The sequence below is a fragment of the Lutra lutra genome, chromosome 15, assembly GCF_902655055.1.
Source record: "Lutra lutra chromosome 15, mLutLut1.2, whole genome shotgun sequence".
In the NCBI taxonomy this organism is placed as follows: Eukaryota; Metazoa; Chordata; class Mammalia; order Carnivora; family Mustelidae; genus Lutra; species Lutra lutra.
In genome coordinates, this window is record NC_062292.1 from 8,054,867 (window position 1) to 8,082,507 (window position 27,641).

A 27,641-nucleotide genomic window follows, 5' to 3' on the forward strand; every position below is an offset into this window, starting at 1 on the left:
CACTTTTTCTCTTTCTTTAAGATCTCCAACTTTTCTTACTTTATATTCTGGTTTGTTTGCTTGGTGGTTTTGCTTTGTTTCCTTGTCTTGGTGTCATGTAGTTGGTGGTAAGATGGACTACCCAGCCATGACCAATGAAGGTCTGTGACCTCCTCATAAAGAAACATTCCAGTTGTCTAGAGTGGAAACAAAGCACCCCAACACTGCATGCATAAAGCCACAGCCCTTTTGTGATGCTCGTGGATTCTGTGGCTCAGGAATCCAGGCAGAGCACAGCAGGTGTGGCATGGCTCTGTTTAAGCATATCTGGGGCCTCAACATGGGCAGAACTGAATGGCTAAAGATGAGAACCATCCAGAGTCCTTCTCGCCCACCCGTCTGGAAGCTTGGCTGGGACAGCCAACCGCAGTTCCTACATGTGGCCTGGGCTTCCTTACAGCATGGTGGTGTCAAAGCACTCAAAGACTGGGGCTCTGAGCCTCAAGAATATTGTTCTAGAAGTTGTAGGCTTTTGATGACCAAGTCTTGGAAATCAAATGGACTAAATTTTCCATGGTGTGTTGGTCAAAGCAATCACAATCCTACCCTGGTTCAAGGCATGGAGACAAGGAGTTTGTGGCCACATTTATAAACCACCATATTAAAAAACAAAACTCATCTCTTCTGAGGCACTTCTACACACAAGACCAGTGTTTGGAAAATGTGAAGTTTATTTGGTCGACCAGCTGAACATTCATTTCTCATAATCAACTGTCCAGCACTGTGTAAGCACAGCATTCATAAACAAGTATAAAATACTATCCCTGTCATCTAGACACACACACTGTCACTCGGTGCTACAGAAAAATCCCTGAAGCAATGGAAATGCAATAAAGCTGTGACCTATGAGAAACCATCAAAGATGCAACACAAATTCATAAATGCAAGAGAGCTGTGAAAGCTGACGCAGCTGAAGACAAAGGCACCCCATCAGGAGAGTGTGTGGGTCTGGAGTCTAACTCTTGGTGAACAGGTCTGGGAGGGAAGTAGAGAAGAATGAGCAAAGGAGCCCGGCACAGTCAAGGCTGAGAGAGTACACAGGGATGTGGTCAGTGGTAAGACGGGTTAGAAAGGGGCAGACCGAGGGGCATCTGGGTGGCTCAGTCAGTTAAGCATCTAACTCTTGATTTCAGTTCAGTTCATGATCTCAAGGTCACTGGGCTCTGCACTCAGCAGGGAGTCTGCTTGAAGATTCTCTCCCTCTCCCTCTGTCCCTAACCCTTCCACCAAATAAATAAATAAATAAATCGAAACAAACAAACAACAGGCTCGACCATGAGGAAGAAGGATAGTCTACCAACTGAGCTCCATTCAAGAAAGGGTTACTGTGGAATTCCCTACTGGAAAGTCATGTCCAGAATGACTAAATGTCAGGGCTGCACAGGATCAGAAGGAAAGATGGGAGGTCAGGGTCAGCAACTGGGAGACTATCCACATACCACCCGTAGAAATATTTAATGTTTTTAAGTCAGCTAACTTAGGGTTAAAGTTAACTTGTTTAACCTACATACACTTACGTGAAAAGGAGAAGTTCTGTATTAGTACTATTCATGAAAGAGTATGCTAGGGGCATGTGTGTGTCTGTCTATCTGTGTCTGTCTGTCTGCCCATAGGGGAGACATAGTGGTAGGCAGTTGCTTAAGGCTCTCTAGCACCGAAGTGAGATTCCCCTTCACTACGGCAATGGCAGAATTGCAAGAGAATTGAAGAAATCGATCACTAAGGGATCAAAATGTACACCACAGTATGTCTTGTACTTCCGGAAGTCTCACTCAGCTGCCAGCTCTCTCAGAAATCTCAAACCAACAAAGGAGCACAGGACAAAGGAGCTGGACAGGAATATGTCTGAGTGTACCTGCACACTTCTCTGTGCCCTAGTGGAAACAGTAATAACCACAATTTTTTATCAACCCCACTACCTTTCATGTAACCCTTGTTCTCTTCCCTCTTTAGCACTGCCATATTTGTAGTGCTGTCTACTCTAGGGCAGATATCAGCCTGCTCCATTGATACAAACACTGTAAATTCTTAATCATCCATGTTAATAAAAAGAATTAGAGGCAAATCCATTTGCATTTGTCTTGGGACTGAGGACCTCTGGTTGGAATTCATAAATAGGAAAGGCTGAGAAATGAAGCAAGGAAAAATCCTATTAGTATTTAGTTCTTTTGAGCTTTGGAATGCCAAAAATAGCTAAGAAAAGACATTAAAGAGATTTACTTTCCTAATTCCCATTTGTTCAATCTACAATTAAGATGTATTAACTCTGGGGTTGAATGTCTGACTCTTGATCTCAGTTCTGGCCTTGAACTCAGGGTCATAAGTTCAAGCCCCACGTTGGGCTCAATGTTAGGGTAGACATGGAGCCTACAAGAAGAAGAAAGAGGAAGAGGAAGGAGAATGAAGAGGAGGAGGAGGAAAAAGAGAAGGAGGAGGAAGGGGTGGTAGAAGAAGAAGAAGAAGAAAAGGTGGAGGAGGAGGAGAAGTGCTTTTAAAAAAAAGATGTATTAACTTGCAAGATCTCCTACAAAAAGGGGGATAGGACAGAAACCTGGAAATAGTCTAAGATGTTAAAGAAGAGTTGACTCGCTAACCTCACCTACGCCCGTGATTTTTAGCTCCCACCTTCTGAATCCTGAGTCCATCTCCAACCCACATGTCCCCCTGGATCTCACACACACATCGAACTGTCTGGCAGACATCTCCACCTTTACAAGAATGTCCAGTTTAACATGCACAAAATGTAATGTTCGCTTTCCCCTCAAACTCTTGCTAGTTCCTGGATCTGCAGAGTTGGTGGTCACTGTCTACGAGGCTACCCAGGAGAGCCAATGGTGAGTGATCCAAGACTATCTCCTGATGGGTTAATCCACAGCCAAGCACTCACTGCCGCCTTTAAGGAAATCATGGAACCCCTGATTTTAGTAGAGACCCGGTTACGCAGAACAGGAACAGAACAGAACTATGTAATCACATACCTATTTGCGGTACAGTCACTGAGACTGCTCATTTTCAAATAACTCGAGTGTACAGGACACGCGACACCATGAAATAGACAGTAACCCTTCTTGCGCTTCTTAATTACGTAAGTCTCAGGAAAATGTAGATTCACCAAGTCAGTCCCCTGTAACTGCATTTGTGGGTGTGTGCGTGCGTATCTCCTAGCTTCTGCAAACATCCCGAAGGGGGAGAGGTACATACAGAAGATGCAGGATAAGGGGCTGGGGGTAGTAATCACTCCCACTCCCACACCACTTTAGACGCGGCTTCCAGGTTTGAGCTCAGAGGTAGAAAAAGCGGGCATGTGCTCCCACTCATCCATCCTCAGTGGGGGCGGGGGGGACGGTTAATTCCCAGATCCTGGTTTAGGAATGGCCCCGTGGAACCCCCCCTGCCAAGGTGACACATTGGGAGGTCTAACAGGGAAAAGGCTTTCGAGAAGTATTCTGCTGCTCTTAAGAAGGGACAGGTGGGCCAGTGCTCTCTTCTGGCCCCTGAATCCTAGGAGGACAGGATGCCCGGACTATTGTTGATGGCATTTTAGAGCCTGAGACAGAGGCTGGAGATGCAGAGCAGAAAAGGTGACAGAGCCTTGGGGACCTTCATCAGGTTACTGAGCGGCTGAATGTATTCATATGAGGAAAATTGTTTCCACTTGTTCACGGACGGTAATATATCACTCCTGAAGATATCCCGAGGGGTTATTCTCTTACATAAGGCTGAATTCGCCGGAAGTGATACAGACTACATAAACACTGGTGTGTTCTAGTTTTGTGCTGTTTTTAAAAATGTGACCTGCTTGCCACTCCTTCTCCCATAAAACAGAACTGCAGGCGGTCATTTTATGCAGCCCTTTCAGATACGGGGTAAACAGAAGTTAAATATGCCGATGTGGGGAGGAGAGGCAAGTCCAGCCAACTTAAAGAAAAGGTGCGTGCTTAGCTCCCTCTCGAAAATGTATTGTCTTGGGGCGCCTGGGTGGCTCAGCAGGTTTAAAGCCTCTGCCTTCAGCTCCGGTCATGATCCCAGGGTCCTGGGATCGAGCCCCGCATCGGGCTCTCTGCTCAGCGGGGAACCTGCTTCCCCCTCTCTCTCTCTGTCTGCCTCTCTGCCTACTTGTGATCTCGGTCTGTCAAATAAATAAATAAAATATATAAAAAAAAAAAAAAGTATTGTCTTCAGCGCCCCCAGTCCTTAAAGTTCCGTCAGGAGCAGCTTTGTGTCTCCAATTTATTTATTGGGGGGCTTCTCTTAGTAAAAACTGAGCAAACATGGCTGTTAACTAGTCTCACTCAAGAGCCTATTCAACTCCCAACATGCATGGGAAGCCAAACTCTGGGCTCTGCGATCCCGGAGACCCAGAGAGGTTTGCTGTTCTGGAATAGAGCAAGGAAACGCTTCCACTCACTTTCATATCTGGAAAACGGATTCTTTAACTGTTGGCGGTTAACGACATGGTGTGTTCTTACCATCACTGCCTCCATCCATAAAAGCACATCTGATACCCTAATATCTACAAATAAGTTCTCAGCTCCCGCCCTGGAAACAAGTCTAGAGCTTACATTTACTTTTTAGCATCTATGTTCATTGTTTTCCTCTTTCGAGAATTTTATCTCTGAAAAAGCCCATTTGAATTCTGGGGGGGGGGAGGCGTTTCCCTCCACAAAGTGAAATATGATTTTCCTTATGTTGTAATTTTCTACTTTATTTTTATTTTTTTTTTTTTTTTTTTGACAGAGAGATCACAAGCAGGCAGAGAGGCAGGCAGAGAGAGAGGAGGAAGAAGGCTCCCCGAGAGAGCAGAGAGCCGGATGCGGGGCTCGATCCCAGGACTCCGAGATCATGACCTGAGCCGAAGGCAGCGGCTCAACCCACTGAGCCACCCAGGCGCCCCCTTATGTTGTAATTTTCATACGGACTCTTTTTCAAAACCGGTTTTCCTAATTCTGAATTTAAAAAATTGTCTTATAAATCATAAGTCTGCTGAAATACAGAGTAATACATAGGACCTAAAATTTAGAGAACTTTTAATATGAAAGTAAACAGATGTTCTGAAGCTATTTGCCCTTGAACAAAACAAAACTACTGAGCGAATTTAGGCTTTTTATTCTGTCCTAAGAAAGACAGAACAACGGGGAAATGGGTTCACTTGTAATAAGCTTTAAGGAAAGGCGGAGGAGCTTTCTGGATAAGGATGCATTTTTTTTTTTTAAGATTTATTTATTTATTTGACAGATCACAAGTAGGCAGAGAGGCAGGCAGAGACAGAGAGGGGGAAGCCGGCTTCCCGCGGAGCAGAGAGCCCGATGTGGGGCTCGATCCCAGGACCGTGGGAACATGACCCGAGCCAAAGGCAGAGGCTTTAACCCACTGAGCCACCCAGGCGCCCCTAAGGATGCATTGCTAAGGTTGCTGCAGAGGGCACGTTTTCTTCGTACATTTAGGATTTTCTTGCATCCCACAGACATCACGGAAAGTTCTGGAGCATCATGTCTGTGGATCTTGTGGTTCCAGATGATGAACCAGAGAAAGGGAGACCTACCATCGGAGCTGCGAACTGCACACAGCATTGTCAGAGGTCCGGATGCAGGGCCCATGGGTGTGGGTGTTTTGCGGGCTCCCGCGGGGCTCACTCAACCAACGAGTCTGCCGGGAGATCGTTACTTTTCTCACGCTTCTGTGCCCAGCACCTCGGAACAGACCGATGGCACAATAAACGCGCAAGCCCCAGTGTAGGAGTCGGAAATGAAAAGAGGCTTTAATAAAAAACGATGAGCGGAAAGCAAATCTACAGCCCTTGCCTGAGACAAGACAAAAGTTCCCTTTTTTTTTCCCCTCAAGGGCTCATGGGAAAGGCTATTCATCCCGTTCATACAAAAATAAAGTCCGGAGCAAGTCACAATCACCTGCTAAGTGACTCACATGGGCCCGTGTCTACACTGAGAACTTTAACTCTAGGAAGGCTCTCCGGTGGTTCGACGGTTTTCTCTGGCAAGTGAATGAGCCTCTCCTCCACACTGCGCAGGGCCTTAAGTCTGCATTAGACGCTCTCTGCGCTCCCTTTGGAAAAGCCTGGGTGTGAGGACCGTGGGACCCTGCTCGCTCTCGCTTTACTGAGCCCTCCGCGTGGCCGCCCACAACGATCTACCCACAAGGAGGCAGATGAACTTGGCCCAAAGAGGCACGAGGGGCTTTGGGGGTTGCGTTCTCAGGAAGGACTAAGGGCTGAAGTGGGAGGCCAGTGAGCTTCCCAGGAAGGAATTCATCTAGGAGAGAGAAGAAGAAATCAGGATATGCTCCAGGCACTGGGGGAAGGGGCACCTGTGAGAAAGACGTATTTCTTGCTCCTTGGCTGTCTGGAAGCTCTGCCCTCATCATGTCCTAGGAAGGGGGGAGGGGCGGCGGGGGGTGGGCAGCAACGTTGATCCTCCATAGAAAATCTTGCAGGTGTGGGAAGCACAAGGCAGTACTTCTCTGAAACCAGAGGTCGGCATGGAGCACAAGAGCAGGGAGAAGAGATTCTGCCCAGTTTAAGAGTGGCTTTGGAGCAGCCACAGTTCAGCTTCAAGGGGGAAGGTCCATTATGAAGGCCGTGCCAGAAGCCTCAGAGCCAGCCCCAGATTCAGCTTCTGGAATTTTCTCTGATGGCAGCAGAGCCACAGCACAGCAGCAAAGGTGACCTCAGTGGGGGCCCCCATCCTCAGTAGCTCAGAAGCAATGGGCACCCTGCCAAGGGTGGGAGGTGAACCCAGCATTCTGGGGGCAGTGGGTACCCTTGGCAAGGGTGCCATTTTGTAGACATAAGAGACCACCCCCGGTGTTCATTATCTCACCGCAGCTGAAGAAGAGCCATCTCTAGGGAAAGCTAACATCTAGAAATTCTCTGGACCCTGATCACAACATTATCTTAAGACTCAAAATTTTGTTTCTGGTGAAGACAAGCTATAAGAAGCAGGCCTTTGGCATTTAAGGGATTTAATGTATTCGGTCTATATTTTTCACCAGTGACTCTAAAATTTAATTTAATGTAATAACTTAGACCCTTCTGAGGCTCAGATCAGAGTTGTGGCTAATTGTGTGGAAGTCAGTGGGGCTAGTTGGCCTCCCAGCCCCCATGTTCCATGGTGGCTACGCTGGGACCTGCCACTCTTCTCTGGAAGGTGCCGCACTAGGAACCCTCTCTGTGCTCGAATGCATCTCCCCTCACCTCAGAGATGGCTGACAGAGAACAAGATGTTGACTCATCTATACCACACTGATAACCACCCGAAGTCAGAGAAATAATTGTTAATGCCCTGAAAAATCCGCCCACCTAATACCCTACTCGGACTGGATGGCTAATCTTGGAATTACACAGATATTAACTCTCCTCCTACATATAAGTCATTTGCTAAAACAACACAATTCTCAACGTCATGCTGAAAAGGAAATGTCTTTCTGGATTATTAGCACAACCACCCACCAGTGTTATCCTAAAGCTTATTTATCTTCTCATGTTTTCATGTGGCAAACTGCAAGCCAGAGAGTCAGAACCAACATGAGGCTAGGTGCTGGCCCTGTTTTGGCAGGAATTAAACGTCATACACAGATAGGAGGAGTCATCGTCCTCCCTCCATGAAAGATATAAAACTTTCCTTTTTGGTGATTTGATCAATAAAGAATTTTTGAAATCCATTTTTTATTGCTGCTTAGCAATTTTATCCAGACAGTTTGTCACCAATAGCAGGCAAAAGAAATATATGGACAAAAGAGGACGAGATACATGTCCATTGTCACAAACCTTTTCTTCTCTGAGCAAATGAAAATGACCCAGTGTGTCACCTGGAGCCTTGCTGGAAGTGCCTGGAGCTGTATCAGAAACCCAGAGGCTTTAAAATCTACCACACTAGCAAGCTTTCTACCACGCTTGGTGCCTTCTAGAAGCTTTCCAACATTTAAAGAGAGGAAAGAGACAAGAGACTGAAGTGAATGCCTTTCTTCACCCAGAGTACAAACCTTTTTGCCTGAATGCCTTCTACACAGTCATATTTTACCCAAGCACACCAAGCTTCCTTCCAGGAGCTCAATACCAATCCTGTGAGAGTTGCAGTTGATCCTTGAACAACGCAGGGGTTGGGGCACCAACCCCCAAGCAGTCGAAAATCCATGCGGAACTTTCACTTCCCCCAAAACTGAACTACTCATGGCCCACGGTTGACTAGAGGCCTTACTGATAACATCAACAGCCGACCAACACATGTTTTATATGTTATCTGTGTCATATACACACACACATTAGAAGATCAACAGAAGGAGAAAATATGTTTCTGTATCATATTTATCAGGAAAAACCCATAGAGAAGTGAACCCACGTACCTCAAATCCATGCTGTTCAAGGGTCAACCATGTTCTAAACCCAATATAAAAATCAAGTAAAGTGATGTGTCCAAATGGAAGAAAGTTACCCAATAGGAAAGGTAACTACAGTAAGTCATGGAGGGCAAGGACTTGTCTCTTCTGAGTGCCTCCCAAGATGCTTCTCGTGGCTGATGCTCTCCAGTATTAACACCGGTCCTCACCAGACCTATTGCGACTACCCCACAGAGCTTTGGGGCACCTGCTTTTCCCTCTGCCTCCTGTACACTCAGAGCATACATGGGCTCCCCATGCATCTTTGATTTTGTTCAAGAAAAAAGAGTGACAGTAAGACATCCTTTTCGCAAGCCCCTTAGAGCAAAGCCCTACTCATCTTTATTCCACATATTTGGTATTTCCTACAGTGAGAAAAGCTACAAGCATCCTACAGTTCATTTCATTTTTCTGGTTTTTAGGGATGTCATTAGGAATAAGCACCCAGTATGCCCACGTTTGTGGTCTAATGAGGAATTCATAAGGACAGGGAAGCTGGTGCTACCGGGTGGCTTGCTGGTGGTGGCAGGGGGTGCAGACGGAGTCGGGGTGGAGGGACGAAGCAGCCAGAAGTCGGAGATGGGAGACTCCCAAGACACATGTGCATTCTTCCCACTTGATTTGTGTGCACTCTGGAACATTCTATCCCCAAGTGCTCCAATGCCTGTCTTCTCTTTCTACCCATCTCCTCTTGGTTCTGCTTGGGGATGTTTTCTTGGGATAAGTGAGCTGGGCTCAAAAATTTCCAACTGAGTTTTCCAAGGGGATTTGAAATCTCAGAGGCCACTCTTGGCTCTGAAAAGAGAAAAGCATGACAACAGAAGGCTTCCCTTTTCCACACACGGGCCAGGTGTTCTTAACATGAATAAAGGGGTTGAAAATAACACCCAATGGGAAACCAGAGGACGGGAAAGGAGTTATTCACGCCCAGAACCGGATTCTCCAAAAACAGTCCACCAGCACTGGAAAAAAGGAAAGTATGACACACACATTCCCCCATGTCTGGGTAAGACAGATAGTCCCGGTACCACTCAGCACGCCCTGTCATCCTTGGTCAACTTCTTTCCATCACTGAATGAGAGTTAATGGGATGGAGTTATCAATAAAAGCATGTCAAGAGTTTGACAAATGAAGATGTTCCCCTTTATCAAAATACATGCACCAAACTTTCACTGGATAAATGAAACTATTTCTCTTATTGGACCTCTGGGCATGGAAATGAAACATCTCCTTTTTAACTACACATATGAAAGAACACCTTGAGACTACATAAGGAAGAGGCAAGAAAAAAAAATAATAAAACCAGACAAGCCCGGAGCCCTCTGTACCACCAAAGAGTAAGAGGTGCTCAGGACATCTGAAGATGAGGGTATGTCCGAGGGAGACAAGAGAAGCCTGAAAGAGCTCCCAGCACCCAAAGTGGGAGTAACTAAAGGAACAAATCAAACGACAGAAAATGCCAACGGTGTAAAATAAATAGCCAAGAGATCTGCTGAGAGAAATAAGTGATTGAACAGTAAATCTGGCGGGAGAAGGGTTACATGTTCCTAATTGAAAAATGCCACACAGGGTACCACCCTGGGTGGCTTAGCTGGTTGAGCGACTGCCTTCAGTTCAGGTCATGATCCTGGAGTTCCGGGATCCAGTTCCACATCTACTCCCTGCTCAGCGGGGAGTCTGCTTGTCCCTCTGACCTTCGCCCTCTCATGCTCACTCTCTCTCACTCACTCTCTCTCCCAAATAAATAAATAAAATCTTTAAAGAAAAAGAAAAACGCCACACAATAAATGTGGCTACTCCCCAGTCCAGGAGTTGTTGAGTGTGGGGATTTCAGACTTAATGCCCAACTTACAAATTAATGTATGGAAAAAGAAAGACAATAACTTTACAGTAAACAAAGCTGGCAAACTCTCCTTGAGCCAAGTGATCAAGATTAACAGCAAGTCATGTGGATGAAAACTTCACCTCTGTGACACTCTTTCCCCCAACCCGTAATCAGTCTCATCATGAAAAATGTCAGACACACCCAAAGAAAGGGACAGTCTACAGAACACCTGACAGGTACTCTTTACATCCGTCAAGGTCATGGGTTCTGATCCAGGGTCCTGACATAGGAGCTTCCCGAACTCACCTCCTCCACGACATACCAACCTCCAGCTACACATGAAGTAATTCCCTTTGATGGAAATCCAGGCATGAGCTCAGCAACCACCACACATTGGGCAAAAGAGAAAAAACTTACATGAAATGGTGGGAAAGGCGGAGACACACTCCTGCCATAAAACCCCCCAGGGGCACAGCACTGAACAATGAGGAGGGAATGCAGGACTCTCAGCTTCTTCCTGAGGAGCAAGGTTTGGAGCCAACATCTAACACCCCAACTTCCAATCACTGCCCCGGAGGGACAGGCCCCCAAAACACCTAGCTCTGAAAGCCAATGAGGCTTGCACTCCTGAGGCCACAAGGCTATGGCAAACAAAGAAATAGTTCTTAACAAGCCCATGAGGACCTACCATGGTTCACTCCCCCCAACACCCCTGAGTTTCAGAGCACAGGCAGCAGACAGAAATACCTATTTCCCAGTCTTTACAAAAAAGACCGATCTGCAGATCTTAAAAGTACAGCCTGAGGATCAGGCATCTCTTCTGTCATACATCTAGGGTCTTACTGGAATCCTCTCTGCACACCTGGGAGGTGGGTGGGTACCACCTTTGTGGTAAAATAAAATAACTGTAGACAAATGGAAATGGAAACCCAGCATAACAAAGCTTATGGGATGCAGCAAAAGCAGTTCTAGGAGGGAAGTTCATAGAGATAAACACCTACATTAGGAAACAAGAAAGAGTTCATATAAACAATCTAACTGTACACCTCTAGGAACCAGAAAAAGAAGCATAAACTAAACCCAGAGTTAGTATAAGGAAGGAAATAACAAAGATCAGGGCAGAAATAAATGAAAGAAACTAAGAGGATCTAAATGATCAAGAAAACTTAAGAGCTGTTTTCAAAAGAGAAACAAAATACGTAACCTTTAGCCACACTTTAGACAGACAATAAAAAGAGGGAGAGACTCAAATAAATAAAATTAGAAATGAAAGAGGAGATGTTACAACTGATACCATGTAAATACAAAGGATCATAGGAGGCCACTATGAACAATTATACACATTTTGCCTGATACTCAGAACTGAGGGTTCCTATGAAATCTTTCATAAATCTAGATGGAATAAAGAAGCAACTGTCATTAATTTATATAAAAACTTTTTTTGAGTATTCCCAGACCCAAAAATTAACGTTAGACTTTTCCGATACCGTCTTGCTAATGGATGCACAAAATACATCAAGATAAATCAGATGCGTACAGACGCTCACAGACACCCTTCAAAGCTACTGCAGCTTAATGGGAGAGGCCGGGTGCAGTTCATGAGGAAGGAGCTAGGTGGCGCCATGTTCACCGCTTGGAGTGCGCACCGTTTCTACAAGGGCTCAATGCAAAATGAATGCTGAAGGCGTTTCTCCTTGTCTTTTTTCTTTGTCTTTTTTCAGAAGGGCGAAACTCCTGTTCGAATTCCTTCCAGTTGGTGAAAAAAGTACTATTGTAGGCCATTTGTCAAAGTGAAGTGGAGTAACAAGAACTTATCAACAGCAGGTGATACCTGTATCAACAAATTGGACAATCATCTAGAAATGGATAAATTCCTAGAAACACACAACCTACGGAGACTCTTATGAAAAAATTGATAAGCTGAACAGACTGATTACTAGTAAGGAGGTTGAATCAGTAATGAAAAACCTCCTGACAAATAAGAGTCCAGGACCCGATGGCTTCACTGGTGAATTCTACCAAACATTTAAAGAAGAATCAGTATCGACCCTTCCCAAACTCTTCCAAAAAACAGAAGAGGAGAAGACATTTCAAAACTCAATATATGAGGTCAGCATTACCCTAACACTAAAATCAGACAGGGATGCTACAAGAAAAGAAAATTACATGCCAGTATCTCAGATGAACACAGATGAAAAATCCTCAACAAATCATTAGCAAACTGAATTCAGCAATACCTTAATAGGACCAATCATCGTGATCAAATGGGATTTATTCCCAGGATGCAAGGATGAATCAACAGCCACAAGCAATATGATACACCACATTAACAAAATGAAAGACAAAAAGCTATATGATCAGGGCACCTGAGTGGCTCACATGGTTAAGCATCTGCCTTTGGCTCAGGTCATGATCTCTGGCTCCCTGCTTTGCAGGAAGTCTGCTTCCTCCTCTCACTCTTCCCCTCCCCCTCTGGCTCGTGTTCTCTCATTCTCTCTCTCTAATTAATAAAAAAAAATCTTTTTTAAAAACCATATAATCATCTCAATATATACAGAAAAGTCATCTGGCAAAATTCAACATCCATTCATGATAAAAACTCTGAACACACTGGGCATAGGAAGAATGATTCTCAACACAATAAAAGCTATAAATGGCAAGAGGACAGCTAACATCATACTCAATGTGAAAGCTGAAAGTTCTCCCTCTGAGGTCAGGAAGAAAGAAGATAAAGATGCCCACTCTCACCACTTTTATTCAACACAGTATTGGAAGTCCTAACAAGAGTAGTTAGGGAAGAAAAATAAATAAAAGACATTCAAATCAAAAACAAAGAAATAAAACAGTCTCTCTTTGCAGATAACATGATATTATACAGAGAAAATCCCAAAGAACCCACCAAAAAACTGCTAGTTCTAATCAGCAAATATAGTAAATTAGAAGGATACAAAGTCAATGTGCAAAAATCAGTTCCATTTCTGGGGCGCCTGGGTGGCTCAGTGGGTTAAAACCTCTGCCTTCGGCTCGGGTCATGATCCCAGGGTCCTGGGATCGAGCCCCACATCAGGCTCTCTCCTCAGCGGGGAGCCTGCTTCCCCCCCACCCCTCTCTGCCTGTTTTTCTGCCTACTTGTGATCTCTGTCTGTCAAATAAATAAATAAATCTTTAAAACAAAAATTAAAAAAAAAAAATCAGTTCCATTTCTATAAACTAAAATCAAGCTATCAGAGAAGTTAAGAAAAAAAATCCCATTTGCAATTGCATGAAAAAGAACAAAATGCTCAGGAGAAAACTTAACCAAAGAAATGAAACATTTGTATACTGAACACTACAAGACATTGATGAAAGAAACTGCAGAAGACACAAATAAACGGAAAGACATTCCAGGCTCATGGATTGGAAGAATAATATTGTTACAATGCCCATATTACCAAAAGCAATCAATAGATTCGATACAATTACTATTAAAATTCCAATGATATTTTTCACAGAAATAGAAAATATAATCCTAAAATATGTATGAAACTAGAGGACCCTGAATAGCCAAAGCAATCTTAAGAAAGAAGAAAAAAGTTGGAGGCATCATGCTTCCCGATTTCAAGCTAAATCACAAAGATTCAGTAATCAAAACAATATACTATTGTCATAAAAACAGACACAGAGACTGGTGGAACAAAAGAGAGACCCTAAAAATTAACCCATACAAAAATGGTCAACTAATTTGCAACAAAGGAGTGAAGAATATATGGTGGGGAAAGGACAGTCCTTACAATAAACAGTGTTGGGAGAACTGGAGAGCCATGGGCAAAAGATTTAGACTGAATCTCTATCTCACATCATACCACCCAAATCAAAAGGTTTGAATTTAAGAGCTGAAACCAAGCTCTTAGAAGAATACATAGAAGATAATCCTTTGACATCCGTCTTGGCAATGACTTCTTGGATTTGACACCAAAAGCAAATGCAACAGAAACAATAATAAACAAGCAGACAACATCAAAATAAAAAGCTTCTGCACAGCAAAGGAAGCCATCAAGAATGAAAAGGCAACCTACCATACGGGAGAAAATATTTGCAAATCACATATCTGATAAGAGGTTAATACTCTAAATATATAAAGAACACATACAACTCAACAGCAAAAAAGAAAAAGAAAAAAAATCCAACTAAATGGCCAACAGATATGTGAAAAGTTGCCCAACATCACTAATCATCAGAGAAATGTAAATCAAAACCACAACTGTGATATCACCTCACACCTGTGAGAATGGATATCGCCAAAAAGAAAGAGATAACATGTGTTAGCAAGGATGTAGATGAAACAGAACTTCTGTGCACCAGTGGTAGGGATGTAAATCAGTGTAGCACTGTGTAAAACAGTACAGAGGTTCCTCAAAAAAATAAAAATAGAACTACCATATGACCCAGCAAATCCCACTTCTGAGTATATACCCAAAGGAAATGAAAACAGGATATCAAAGAGATCTCTGCCTTCCCATGTTCACTACACGATTATTCGCAAGAGCCAAGATTTCGAAATCATCTGTTTCTATCAATGCATGAATAAACAAGATGTGATGAGAAAAAAGGAAATCATGCCATTTGTAAACACATGGATGGACCTAGAAGGCATTATACTAAGTGAAAAAGCCAGACAGAGAATGACAAATACTTTATATGTGAAATCTAAAAAAAGAAGAAAAAAGAAAAGAAAAAAAAAGAAAAAGAGTCTAACTCATGGTAACAGGGGGCAAAAAAGTGGTCTTCTGCCAGGGTTGGGGGTCGGGGGCAAACAGGGAGAGGTTGGTAAAACGGTACAAACTTTCATCAATAAGAATAAGGTCTGAGCATCTTAGGTATGACAAGGTGACTACAGCTGATAACATCGTTACGTAATTAAAACTTGCCAAGACAGTAGAACTTAAATGTTCTCACACAGAGAGAGAAAGATAAATATGTGAGGCACTGGATGTTTTCATTAACTTGATGGTGGAAATCCTTTCACAATGTATATATATCAAATTAGCATAATGTTCACTTGAAGTATCTTACAATTTAGTAGTCAATTATACCTCGGTAAAGCTTAAAAAAAAACCAAAACTGTCAAGGTGATGAAAAATGAGGAAAGCCTGAGATGCTGTCACAGACCAGAGGCTGACTAAGGACACATGACAACTAAATGCAATGGGTTATCTTGGATTGTGTCCTGGAACACAAAAATTCTATCAAAAATTCTACTGAAGTCTAGAGTTTGGAATTTAAGATTGAGGGAAAACTGAAACTGGGCGAGACATGCATCATAGGAAATGCCTTTACTATATCTTTATAACTCTTCCACAAATCCAGAGTTATTCCAAAATGAAAGTTTATTTTAAAAAAAAGATGTATTAGAAATCATATAGGACGGGCTTTGAGCAATGTGTGTACGTGTCATGGATTAAAGCAGACAATGAGAAAAAGTTTGTCATGGATTAAAGTAGAAAATGAGAAAAAGTTTGGAAACCATACAAGTCAGGAAGTTAGAGCAGAGATTCTTAACAATCAAGAGTGGTGGGTGTTTTGGGGCGTTTTGGCAGTTTTGACACATTCCTTGCTGCCGAGTGTCCTACAGTTGCTGCTCAAGATAGAGCAAGCAAAGGCTAAATAATGATCCAGAGGATTTCAGCAAGGCAGCAGGTCAGACCAAAGTACTTGGAGAAAATTCAAAAGTTAATGTTCTCCTCTTGACTCATTAAAACTAAGTTCCATAGAAATGAAAACCAAAACAAAATTCATCGTAAACAACAGCATTACACATTGAAAGAGGTCAATGAAGTGAATGGGAAACCACCATTTTCCAGTCTTAAAAGAAGTCAATGGAGCTTCAACCTGTGGTTGGGGTAGAGGGAGACTCGTCTATTGGCTTCTCCGTCTTACCTCAAGTCAGTTTTCATTGACTTCTCATTGCATTTCGAGTCTGTTCTACTTATCTGGCAAGTAGCATATGCCACCACATTCCTTCAATACCTGTGCAGATCCTGCCTCCCTAAGCACATATTCATTCATTCATTCATTCATTCATTCATTCATTCATTCATTTCTCTCTTTCAATAGTCAATAAATACTAGATGTCCATCAAGCACTGTGTTGGGCATTAAGGGTGTGTTATCATGAATAAGACACCCATATTGTCCTCAAACTTTCCACTGAAGGCAAAAAATAGACAATCAGTAATTTTTTAAAAAAATAGCATTTTCAGTGCTATAAAACAGACACCTACTCACAATGCCTGCATCCACGAGGGGCACCTAATGAGGACTCGGGTTTAGAGGTGACTGTTTTTGAGTTCCTTTTTTTTTTTTCTTTTTTAAAGATTGACTGACTGATTTGGGAGAGGAGCAGGGAGGGGCAGAGGGAGAGAATCTTCAAGCAGACTCTAAGCTGAGTACGGATCCCCACACAGGGCTCGATCCCACAACCCATGAGATCATGGTCCGAGCCAAAATCAAGAGTTGGACGCTGGGGGCACCTGGGTGGCTCAGTCAGTTGAGCGTCCGACTCTTGATTTCAGCTCAGGCTGTGATCTCAAGGTTGCAAGATGGAGCCCCACGTCAGGCTCTGCTGTCAGGGTGGAATCTGCTTCTCCCTTTCCTTCTGTTCCCCCTCCACAGCTCTCTGTCTCTATCTTCTCCCTCTCTCTCAAATAAATAAATAAAATCTTAAAAAAAAAAAAGAGTTGGACACTTAACTGACTGAGCCACCTAGGAGCTCCTGAATTGAGCTCTGGAGGGCTAAACCATAAATAATCTGAGGTCAAAGGTCCAAACATGCGCGTTTGAACCTTCCCAAGCCTGGGGCTCAGTTCCTTGCAGACAGCAGAACTGCAATGTCTGTGAATTATGCTCCTAAGAATACTGATAATATGGATCAAGATAATAACAAGAAATTAGGCCAAGATACAATGATGAACAGGGCAGAATTCCAACTCTCAAGGAGTTTTTGGAATTTTCCTTGCTCATCCCTGTACCCACCGTGCCAATCTCAATTACGGGGACATCCCTGGCATTCAACAAAGTTTTGCTGAATGGATGAGCTTGCCCGGGCTCCTCACATTCAACCAAGCACCAAGTCCCAGCCAACTCCTATCTCACAACACTTCTCGCATCTTCCCCTCCTCAATTTTTCGGCTTCTACCACATTCTTTCGTTACTTCCCACCTCTACCGCTAGGAGAGACTAACGCGGGTTTCCCCAATTGCAGGCTCTCGTTCGTCAACAGAGCGGGTTTCCTGCAAGGTGGGCTTGCTGCATTCAAACATCTTCCCTTTGTGTGCAGAATGAAGCCCGGCCTCTTCAGGACCCAAGAAGCCAGTCCCAGCGAGGTGCCAAGTACCAGTCAGCCACGTGAACACAACAGTGACAGAGGGCATCACGGCCCAAGGTCCATGGACTAAAGAGACTAGAACAGGAGAAGCAAGTCTGAGAAGGAACAGCCAGAAATAAGCAGTAAGCAAAGGGGAGGGCGCTGTATACGTTTTACTTTTAAAAAATAAACTATCATGGAAATAATGATAGACATGAGGTGTATAAATCTTCAGGGTATAGTTTTTGGTTTTTTTAAGATTTTATTTATTGATTTGACAGAGAGAGAGAGAGAGCACAAGCAGGGGGAGAGGTAGGCAGAGGAAGAAGCAGGCTCCCCACTGATCAAGGAGCTCGATGCGGGGCTTGATCCCAGGACCCTAGGATCATGACCTAAGCCAAAAGCAACTGCTTAACAAACTGAGCCACCCAGACATCCTCAGTGTATAGTTCAGTAACTGTTACTTTGTAACCATAGCCTAAAAAAAAGAGACAGAACACTATTAGCCCCAGGCCAAGAGCCTCCCTAGTTCCCATCTTACCTGCAAAGGTAATCACTATACTCATCACTTAGCTTTGCCTGTTTTTTCACATGAACAGGAACAGTCTCTGACTTCCTTCACTTATTACTATGTCTGAAAGAGTCATCTACATTATCCCATATACAGGTATACAGTCCTAGTAGAAGTTCTGAGAGTTACAGTTGTTCCTCATTTTAATCAACACTTGTTATTATCTGTCATTTTAATTTCAGCCATTCTTGTGGCTATATAGTAAAGTATCATTTTAACTGTTTACTTCCTTGAGGACTGATGCCGTCAAGCACCTTATACATTCGATGGCTTGGCTATGTTCCTGTGAAGTTCTTGTTTAAATGTCTTGCTCACTTATGGGGGCCGTCCACTGCTATTGATTTGTAGATGCTTTTTATACATTCTGGATACAAACTCCTTGTCAGAGTGTGTGTTGGAAATATATCCTGTTTTGTGACTTGCCTTTTTATTCTCTTAATGGAATCTTTTGCTGTCAAAATTATTTAATTTTACTCTGGTCCAGTTTATTAATAAACACTAGATTGGAACTATTAAAATTGCTTAGGAATGTTTTTCTCTAGTCCAAGTTGATGAAGATTTTTTTTATTATATTATTTTCTAGAAGCCTCATTGTTTCCATTTCTAAATTAGATTTATAACCTATATTAAACTGATTTTTGTGTATGGCATTAAAGAGAAGTCAAGATCCATTTTTCATTCTGATGTACGACTGACCAAGAACCATTTTTTAAAAGACCATCTTTTTCCCACTACGCTTCTGTGCCCACCACTTTTGTCATATATCAAGTACCTGTCAATAACAAAGTATATACACAGGTCTCTTTCTGCATTCTCTATTCCGTCAACTGATCTACTTGTTTATCCCTGCACCAGTACCACATTGCTTGTATTAATCTAGTTTATAATAAGTTTTAATATATAGAAACATTCTTCTAACTTCATTCTTCTTCATCAAGATTATGCAGGCTATTCTTGGTCATTGGTATTTTCACATAATTTTTAGAATCATTTTCAACAGATTTACACACACAAACTTGCTGGGATTTAACTGAATTCTATCTGCACTCTGGCTCTGGCACAGTCCGTGGAGAATTAAAAAGAAATCTTCCCTGTTTCCTTAAGTAGCTGTTATTTATATGCTAATGTAAATGGTAAAGATCTTTAATTTTGCATTGGAATAACTTTTTTCTAATTTGATTTTGCATATTGACCTTGTAGGGAGTGGCTGTAATAAATCCAGGGACATTATTAATTCATTAGGTATATCAGTGGTGTATTTGGGTTTCAAACGTTCATACGCAAGTCAATTGCTAAGAATGACAATTTTATTTCCTCCTTTTCAATCTTTATATATTCCTTTTTCTTGCTTTCTTGCATTGGCTAAAACCTCCTGTACAATGCTGAGTATAAGTCATGATAAGTGGATATCTCCATTCTACTTACAATCTGTGCAAATAATTTTTCAACATCTCACCATTAACTGTGAGGTTTTTTTTTTCTTAAAGCCTGTATCAGAACAATAAAATTTCTTTTTATGTCCACTTTGTTGAGAATTTTGTCACACTCAGGTATAGAATTTTATCAAATGCTTTTTCTTCATCTGTTGGAATAATCACTTGGGTTTACTCTATCATTCTTTTAATGTGATAAATTACGTCAATTGATTTTCAAATTTTGTAGCAACTTTGCATTACTGAAATAAACGAGTTTGTTATAATACATCATCATTTTATGTGACATTACCTATTTTTAACAGTATTTTATCCTTGTCTAAACAAGTCCTTCAAAGGCAGTGTTCTCGTGCTACTTTGTATTTTCCAGCGTTATTCGTAACACTGTGATCATGTGATAACTGTATTTATAAAGCCGTGAACATCTTGAGGGAGGGACCCTGCTCTAAGTCTTTGTATATATCCTCCACCACTTGGAACATAGCACATGTTGTATAAATGCTTGTTACATGAAAGTCCTCGGAATCTCCTAAAGTGTCTTCCACATAAAAGGTGCCTGCGAGGTATGCCTCAGTGGCACAGCTGATTAAGCATCAGACTCTTGGTTTCTGCTCAGGTCATGATCTCAGGGTCCTGAGACACGGCCCCAACTGGGCCCAAGTCTGCTTAAGATTTTCTTTCTTGGGGTACCTGGGTGACTCAGTGGGTTAAGCCTCTGCCTTCAGCTCAGGTCATGATCCCAGGGTCCTGGGATTGAGCCCCCGTGTTGGGCTCTCTGCTCAGCAGGGAGCCTGCTTCCTCCTCTCTCTGCCTGCCTCTCTGCCTACTTGTGATCTCTCTCTGTCAAATAAATAAATAAAATCTTTAAAAAAAAAAAAAAAGATTTTCTTTCGTCCTCTGCCCCTGCCCTCCTCCCACACACGTGCTCTCTCTCTTTCTCAAATAAATAAATAAAATCATTAAAAAAAAAAAAGTCACCTGCAGTAAGAACCTATTGCCGAGTCCCAGCCTCCCAAGCTCACTCCTTCTGGTGTTGCTGGATCAGACCTACGAACTTAAGGGCAGGAGCACAATCCTCCGTAAGTCAGAGAAAGAGTATAGTCACAAGGCTCCCTGTCTGCTTTAGGGAATAAAGAACCATATTTATCAGCCAATGGCCATGACATCCGGTCCCACGGTACCAGGTCAGGCTGTTCGACTTGGGCCCACTTTATGTGTTAGACAGCAGTGAGATTTTACGAGGTGATTAATTCTACCTAGGAAAGGTGCCGTGTTCTTTATTGTTTTTTCCCCCATAAGCTCTGCTTAAAGGCTTTTTCTGTGATTTTAAAAATTGGGCTCATGTTTTTCTGTTTGTGAAAAAAATAAAAATGGTTTTTGGTGGGGTTTTTTTGGTTTAAAAAAAAATAAAAAGTCTATCTCTGAACAGTCACATTTTGGCATTTCAACTGTTCCTGAACATTCATTGTTGTATTCTAAGCTCTTGCAATACAATCCGTGTGGGTGTGAATCTTAAGACAATTTAGTAACTTCACGGTCTGCAGTATATGCACCCGGAGCACCATTCCTGGGCGGATATCTTAGCAACGAGCATACCTTTGCCTGATCATGCCCCGTTATCAGTCGATTCATATAAAAACATCGCAAAAGCTCCCTCACATTTCTTGATCTTTGGAGCTAAAATAGAAGAACTGAAATCTGTGACACAGAGTAAAACCCGAGACAGACGCAGAAGTCTGCCAAGAGAGGTAAAAACTTCTAGAGAAACTGGCCAGAAATTGGTATATGGCTATTATTCGGAAGAAGGGAGGAAACAGAAACCTTAAGTCCAATCATCTTGAGCTTCTCCAATTAAATGTATCACATGTGATAGGTCATAGCCGAAGACGACCTCAAAATAAGTCAGTGAGACACCCCACAGAGTTCAAAGAATCAAAGGTTCTTCAATATAAACTGAAATGTCAACCCGCAGTGAGCGAAGTCCATTAGTGGAATTAATATTTGCTACCTGGGTAATGCATACAACATGAGGTCCATTAGAACACACTGCAGAGACATCTAAATTTCTATTCCTTGACCGATGACAGAATCCCGCCTCAGGTGGGGCTTTGTCTGTCCCACCTCGAATCACAGGAAATCATCCTGGTAAATGTTCTTAAACACGCGTCAAACTAAAATCATCCTGTAACACAGAGATTGAACAATAATACGTAAAGTTAGGAAAGAATCTTTTCCGTTTGTTCATTTGATTTTTAATGGAACACCTTAAAGATTCATTCCCTTAGGTTGAACTGTCTTTGGTGCTTTACTGATCTGCTCTGTGGGGCATAAATGAGACTTTCACAAATTTGTTCCGTGGGACACAAATGGCATTACGTAATACAAGCCTACAACATAGTGAGCAGATCTGCTCCAATCCATTATTATTTGCTCATCATGTGAATAATTTATTCCAGGAGGCAAGTGCGCCCTGGGTGTTTGTTTACTACTCAGCGGTAACATACAATGCATTTAAGCAGGTGCATAGTCACACTTAGAGGAGACAAGTTTTTTTAAGGGACGCACTCACCTAAACCAAGCAAGACATTAAGGTTCTCTACAAGTATGAACATTAAGGATTCTATCTTCTACTCTTTACAAATTCTCTCCTCTGCTTTCTCTTCCCATCTTAAACAGACTTTCTGAGCCATTATGCAGATAAATGAAATATTGCTCCATTCAATTCCACTAGCACTGAGCTGGGATGGAAAACAAGGGTTGGGGACGGGGCAAGGAGCCCATCTCAGCTAGCAGAGCCTGCAGAGTGGGAACAAGAAGCGACAGGCTCTGAATGGCTGGGGAGGGCACAATCGGGGTCCCAGAGAACAGACTAGAAGCCAGGCAGATGCAGCATGACATGCCTGGGAGTGTGAGCTGCCCTTGCCGGCCAAAGGACCCACATACTCTGGGTCCAGGCCTACGTCGCAGGCAGGCCGATCTCAAATGCAACATCCGAAGCTCTCTGGGGGGAGTGTAAGGGCTCAGCCAGAGCGCTAGCTAATATCTAAGAAGCAACTGCATCTCTAGGTACCGCGAGTAGAACACGTAACAAAGCCACACACGGTGCTAAGTGCTTTATGTGTTGTGGTCACGCTGAGAAGGTGGTCATGGGTGTCCTCTTTCCCCTTCTTCTGGGTCTCTGTCAGGTCCCCCTTCCACACCTCCTCAGAAGCAAGCCTTGGCCTCGAAACTGTCTTTGGTCAATAAATAGGAGCCAAATGGATGTTTCCCTTCTGGGTGGAAACACTGAGAGACTTGACATGATTTACCATCTTCCCTTTAGCTGCCTTGACAACATGCTTCGGGATGGAGCTTCCGGCCGGCCGGGCAACTCCCAGAAGGAAACTCCCCCGCTGCTGTAGACTGCGTGGTTGTGTTCATACAAACATCATACATTGAACCTCATCCCCCCTGCAGGCTAGGCATTTGCAGGTGGGCTCTCTAGGAGGTGATTAGGTCATGAAGCTGGAATCCTCATCAAGAGGAGAATAGCCTTATTACAGAATCTCCAGAGAGCTCCCTCCCCCTTTCTACCCTGAGAGGGAGAGCAAAAGAGCCATCTAGGAAACAGGAAGCACCCCTCGATAGCCCCTGCATGGGCGGGAGCCTTGATCTTGGACTTCATCCGAGATCTCTGGAGTGGTGAGAAAGCCCTGTTGGGTGTTTACAAGACCCTCAATCTCCGGGATTTGGTTACAGCAGTCTGAACGGACTGAGAACCTGCACCCCGCACAGATGAAATGTGGGAGGGGAAATACTATTTTGCAGTGTGGCGCCCCCAACATCGTCAAGGGCTGTGCGTCTCTGCGACGGACAGAAGGACAGTCTCTCTGGATCATCCCAGCAAGCCTGTGTCTCCTTTAAGGAGGAATATGAAGGTGCCTCCTGGTGACTCTGAATCCTTTGCCTGAGATCACAGAATTAATAAGAGATGGTGGTCTGTCTCACCAGAGCCCCACTCTTAACCACACTTAGACAAGAGCTAGCTGAGTAAGCACAAGGGAAAATAAGGCCTTCCCTAGCTCCGTAAGTGGCATCAGGAAACTTCTACACACACGACCGGCATAAAACCAAGCAACTGAGCAGAGTAGCCTCAGCAACTCTCTTACTTTGTACAAAAAAAAAAAAATGCAAACAGGGCATAATGTCACCATGAACCGTGAGACCAGCTTAACTGATGCTACAGTCTCCTGTGGGATGACAGTTAAATCGTATTACATGGTTTCTCTTAAGTGACCCAGCCCCAGGGAGGGCTGACAGAACAGGGGTGGGTCAGGGGGTTGAAGGAAGAGCCCCCTGCTCTTCTTGCTTTGCTAGGCCATAATGCTTCACTTTTACGTTACACAGTAAGTAACAGAGGATCTAACAGAATATAAGACGTCCATTGTTTCCAGAACCTTCCAAACCGAGACTTCCACTGTTTATCGTCCACAGCCATGGGCACAGTGAGTCAGAATAAGGAGGAAAGGTTTCTAAGAACCAAGAGCACTATTTGTAGCTAATGAGAAGACAGTCTACCCATGGCCAGCAATTTTACTTTTTCCTGAAATTTCCAAGTGGAAATTCAGAGTTCAAAGTGCCGAATTCACAGTACCAAACCTTTGTAGCTTCTCATCATGACTTAAGGACGCGAGAATTCCCTCGTGTGGATTTATTTCTTAATGGGCATTCATCTTAAGTACTGACCAACAAGTGACAGGAAACAGATTCAAAGATGGGCTCTGACCTATCCTTGACCAATTCTTGTCACTTTCACTTGTACAGCCCGGGGATCACTTCTGTAGCCTTTAAACCAGAGAAGGAGAGATAAATTATCGTCACTTTTAGCTAAGTGGGTGGAAGTATATTCCTTCGCTGTCACTTTACATCGTGTTATTGACTCTCAGACTGAGCAATGCCTCTGAAGTCTGGACAGAGTCCACACACCACCACATTTCATTCCAGGGAATTCCGTTATTGTGATGACTGAGTATGTGTGTCACCTGAAGCCGTAACTTACTTATGCCCTTAATTCTAGATTGTTTTTTTAAAAACCGGCAAAAGAAAGTAGGCCATTTGCATGCATATGATCTCCATCATAATTACTCATTTTTTTAACCTAATAAAAATGGTGGCCCTCCATTTGATTAGACAGATCAAAGGGATTTTTTTCAACTACCCTATATCACCTTTGAATTTCATATGACACTCAACACTCATTCTAATCTCTGTGGTGCCACATAGGTTCAGCACGCCATGTATAATAAAGTCAACATCACGTTTTCAGCTTTGCATGGCAAAAATATACTAGGTTCCATGTGTTACAGGTTTTTAAATTTCAACTATCTAACCAGAAATTCACATCAAACTACCTGAAATGTGGTGTACCCCAACATCTGATATCTATTATAAATACCCCAAGCTTGACTTCAGATAAAATTTATATTTTTATGCTCATTTAATTTTTTCATTGTACTTTCAGAAATACTATTTTTCCTTTAAAACGTAGATGCTCCAAAGGAGCAAGAGAATGTCTCAAAAAATTTCACTGGAAGCAAAATGCCCCCTTTCTAACTGAAAGCAGATACAGAGAAAACCATGAGAAGCAGAGTACCTGTCTCATGAAATGTATTTGAGAGAGCAAACAAAAATGCTGTGTTGATTAAATAACAAATGAGGTGACTTTTTTTTCTTTTTTTTTTTTTTTTTAATGCAATGCTCTCTTTAGTAGCATCTGAATGAAGAAGAAAGCACAAGACCTCAGGAGCCTCTAAACAAGCAGACTTTCCCTTTCTTGGTCTATAAGCCTCAGGAGAGGCATCCAACACTCACCCAGAACCGTGAGGCTGTCATGGCCCACCCCAGCAGGCCTTGAAATTCAGTGGAAAGGTGAAAGTGAGGACGCATTGAAGTCAAAGCTGTGCAGTGTCTAGGACTTGGGGAGACCTAGAAAAGGGTGCACTACTGGTTTCCACTTGGAGAAGAAAAGTAACAGAGCAGCCAAAAGCATGAGGTGCAAATGAACACATATTCAGGGAAAGGGAGATTATTCTCCCACTGCTCTAAGACGGGACCAGTTTCCCTGGTACTGACATCAGACACAGCTTCTAGAGCCAAACTCCAGGAAGGTGCTCTTGAAACTATTAACCACCAGTCCCCTATGCTAATTCCGGAACTTGCATGTTTAAGTGGATTCTGCTGCCTTTCAGACAACTTGTTCTCCTAGAATCAGCTACTTCCATGGCGGTAAGGATCTGAGACATCCTTCTGATACCCGGAAATGGTTCTCTACACCCAAGACAGCCTGTTCCCTAACTCGAAGCTTTAAACTCCAGCTTTCAAGGGACTTAATCAGGCCCTCAGAGAAAAGGCACAGACCTTCCTTTCAGACTGTGGGAGAAACACTCCTTTGCACGCTGCTTCTTGGGAAGCTTGATGTTGCTGCAAAACCCAGGGGAAGAGGAGAAGCGCTTGGGGGGGGGGGGGGGGCGGTGGCGGTGCAGATGTGAGTGAGGTCGGTGGGGCGGCAGAAGATGTGTGAGTTTACGAAGTTCTCCTTCTTATCTTTCTGTCATAATTGGAGATGTGACCCAAATGCAAGGAAACCTCCACATTCCATTAACGGCCTCGATTTGGACTATGCAGCTCGCGGGAAGAAACAGCATCCTCTCCCTGCCTAGCTGGGCTGCACTCCTGAGATAATTCTTAGTTTCATTTTAACATCTGGTTTAAGAAGAGGCTGACGGGTCAGGGTGGAAACTGGGGATCCACTAAACGTCTCTTTAGAGGGACTTTCCCCTTCCAGAACGGCGAGCCCCAGGGGCTCAGCTCCGGCGCCTGGGACGCTGCCCGCGAGGCGCGCACTCTGCGGAGCGGAGGTCCCGGCTCGCCAGCTCCCACCCTGCGGGGCGGCGGTTCCCTCGGAGCTGGGCGGGCCGCTCGCCTTTCTCCTCCTCGCAACGCGCACAGCTCTCCCTAGTTGGGCTCAAGCAAGGATCGCCAGCTGCTCATCCCGGAGCACGGGTTGCAGAAAACTCTCCCGGCTCGTGCGCGGACCCAGGCGGAGTCGCCCGCGGCGCCTCCCGCGCGGACTAGCCAGAGGGTAGTTTCTGGACGAAGTAACACAGCCCCAAAGACCGTCTGGCCCCTCTAGAGCGCACCACCGTGCGACGCCGCGTTCCTCCGAGCCCCGCTGGGGCAGTTCCCCTTCTCGTTCACCCCGCAGAGGCGCGCCGAGAACGCGGTGCCCACGAACCCTGAAAAAAGCCCGTGGGGGAGGTCGAGGTGCGCGGGGCGGGGGGGGGGGGGCAGGCAGTACCAGGAAAGGCACCTCCCCTCCCCTCTCCTCCCCGCAGCCCGGTCCTTCCCGGCAAGAAAGTGCAGAACAGAGGCCCCGGGCGGAAGGAGGACGCGGCCGCCCCGTCCCCGAGTCGCGCCACCTGCCGGGTCCCCCGCGCCCGGCCCCGCCGCCCCGCGCGCGCTCCGGCCACCTCCGGGGCAGGTGCCGGGCCGAGGCCCCGGGGAGCGCGCCGCTCTTACGTGCTCCAGCTTGTCTTTCCTCCGGAGCCAGACGCTGGCGCTGTAGTCCTGCTGCTTGACGCTGCTGTAGAAGTTCGCGCCCACGCGGGTCAGGCTCGGCGAGGGCTCCTTGGGGCGGCTTTTGAGCCTCATCTGCTCGAAGCCCTCGTGGGGGGAGGCCGAGAGCCACTCGTGCTGCCGGATCTCCATCCTGACATGACCAGGCGGCGGCCGGCGCGCAGCGGGCTGGAGGGCGCGCGGGAGGCCGGGCCGGGGCTGGAGGAGGAGCGAGCGGGCGCGGGGGGCGCGAGGAGCCGAGCGCGCTGCCGGGCGGGAGGAGCGCGGCGGGCGGAGGGAGGGGGTGGGGGAGGTGGGAGAAAGGGGCGGGGGCGAGAGGGACGCAGGGAGAGAGGGAGGGGAGCGGGGTCGGGGGAAGCCGGAGCCCCGGGTGCACGCCGCGGTGGCCGCGACGCCCCCGCCGGCTGCGGTCGGAGCGGGGCGCCCCGCA

The 27,641-nt window shown here is 44.6% G+C and overlaps 1 protein-coding gene across 2 annotated transcripts in view; it reads right to left on the bottom strand.

Annotated features, from left to right (window-relative positions):
• PLD5 (phospholipase D family member 5) overlaps nucleotides 1-27,423 on the bottom strand; it is a 391,790-nt gene extending 364,367 nt beyond the window's left edge. Inside the window, exon 1 of one of the 2 annotated variants that reach the window (XM_047705556.1) lies at nucleotides 27,155-27,423. In XM_047705556.1, the coding sequence (XP_047561512.1) occupies nucleotides 27,155-27,343 (189 nt within the window). In that variant the 5' untranslated portion in view covers nucleotides 27,344-27,423. The remainder of the gene's footprint in view (nucleotides 1-27,154) is intronic. The other variant, XM_047705558.1, reaches the window with a different exon arrangement.
• Nucleotides 27,424-27,641: the final 218 nt, after the last annotated feature.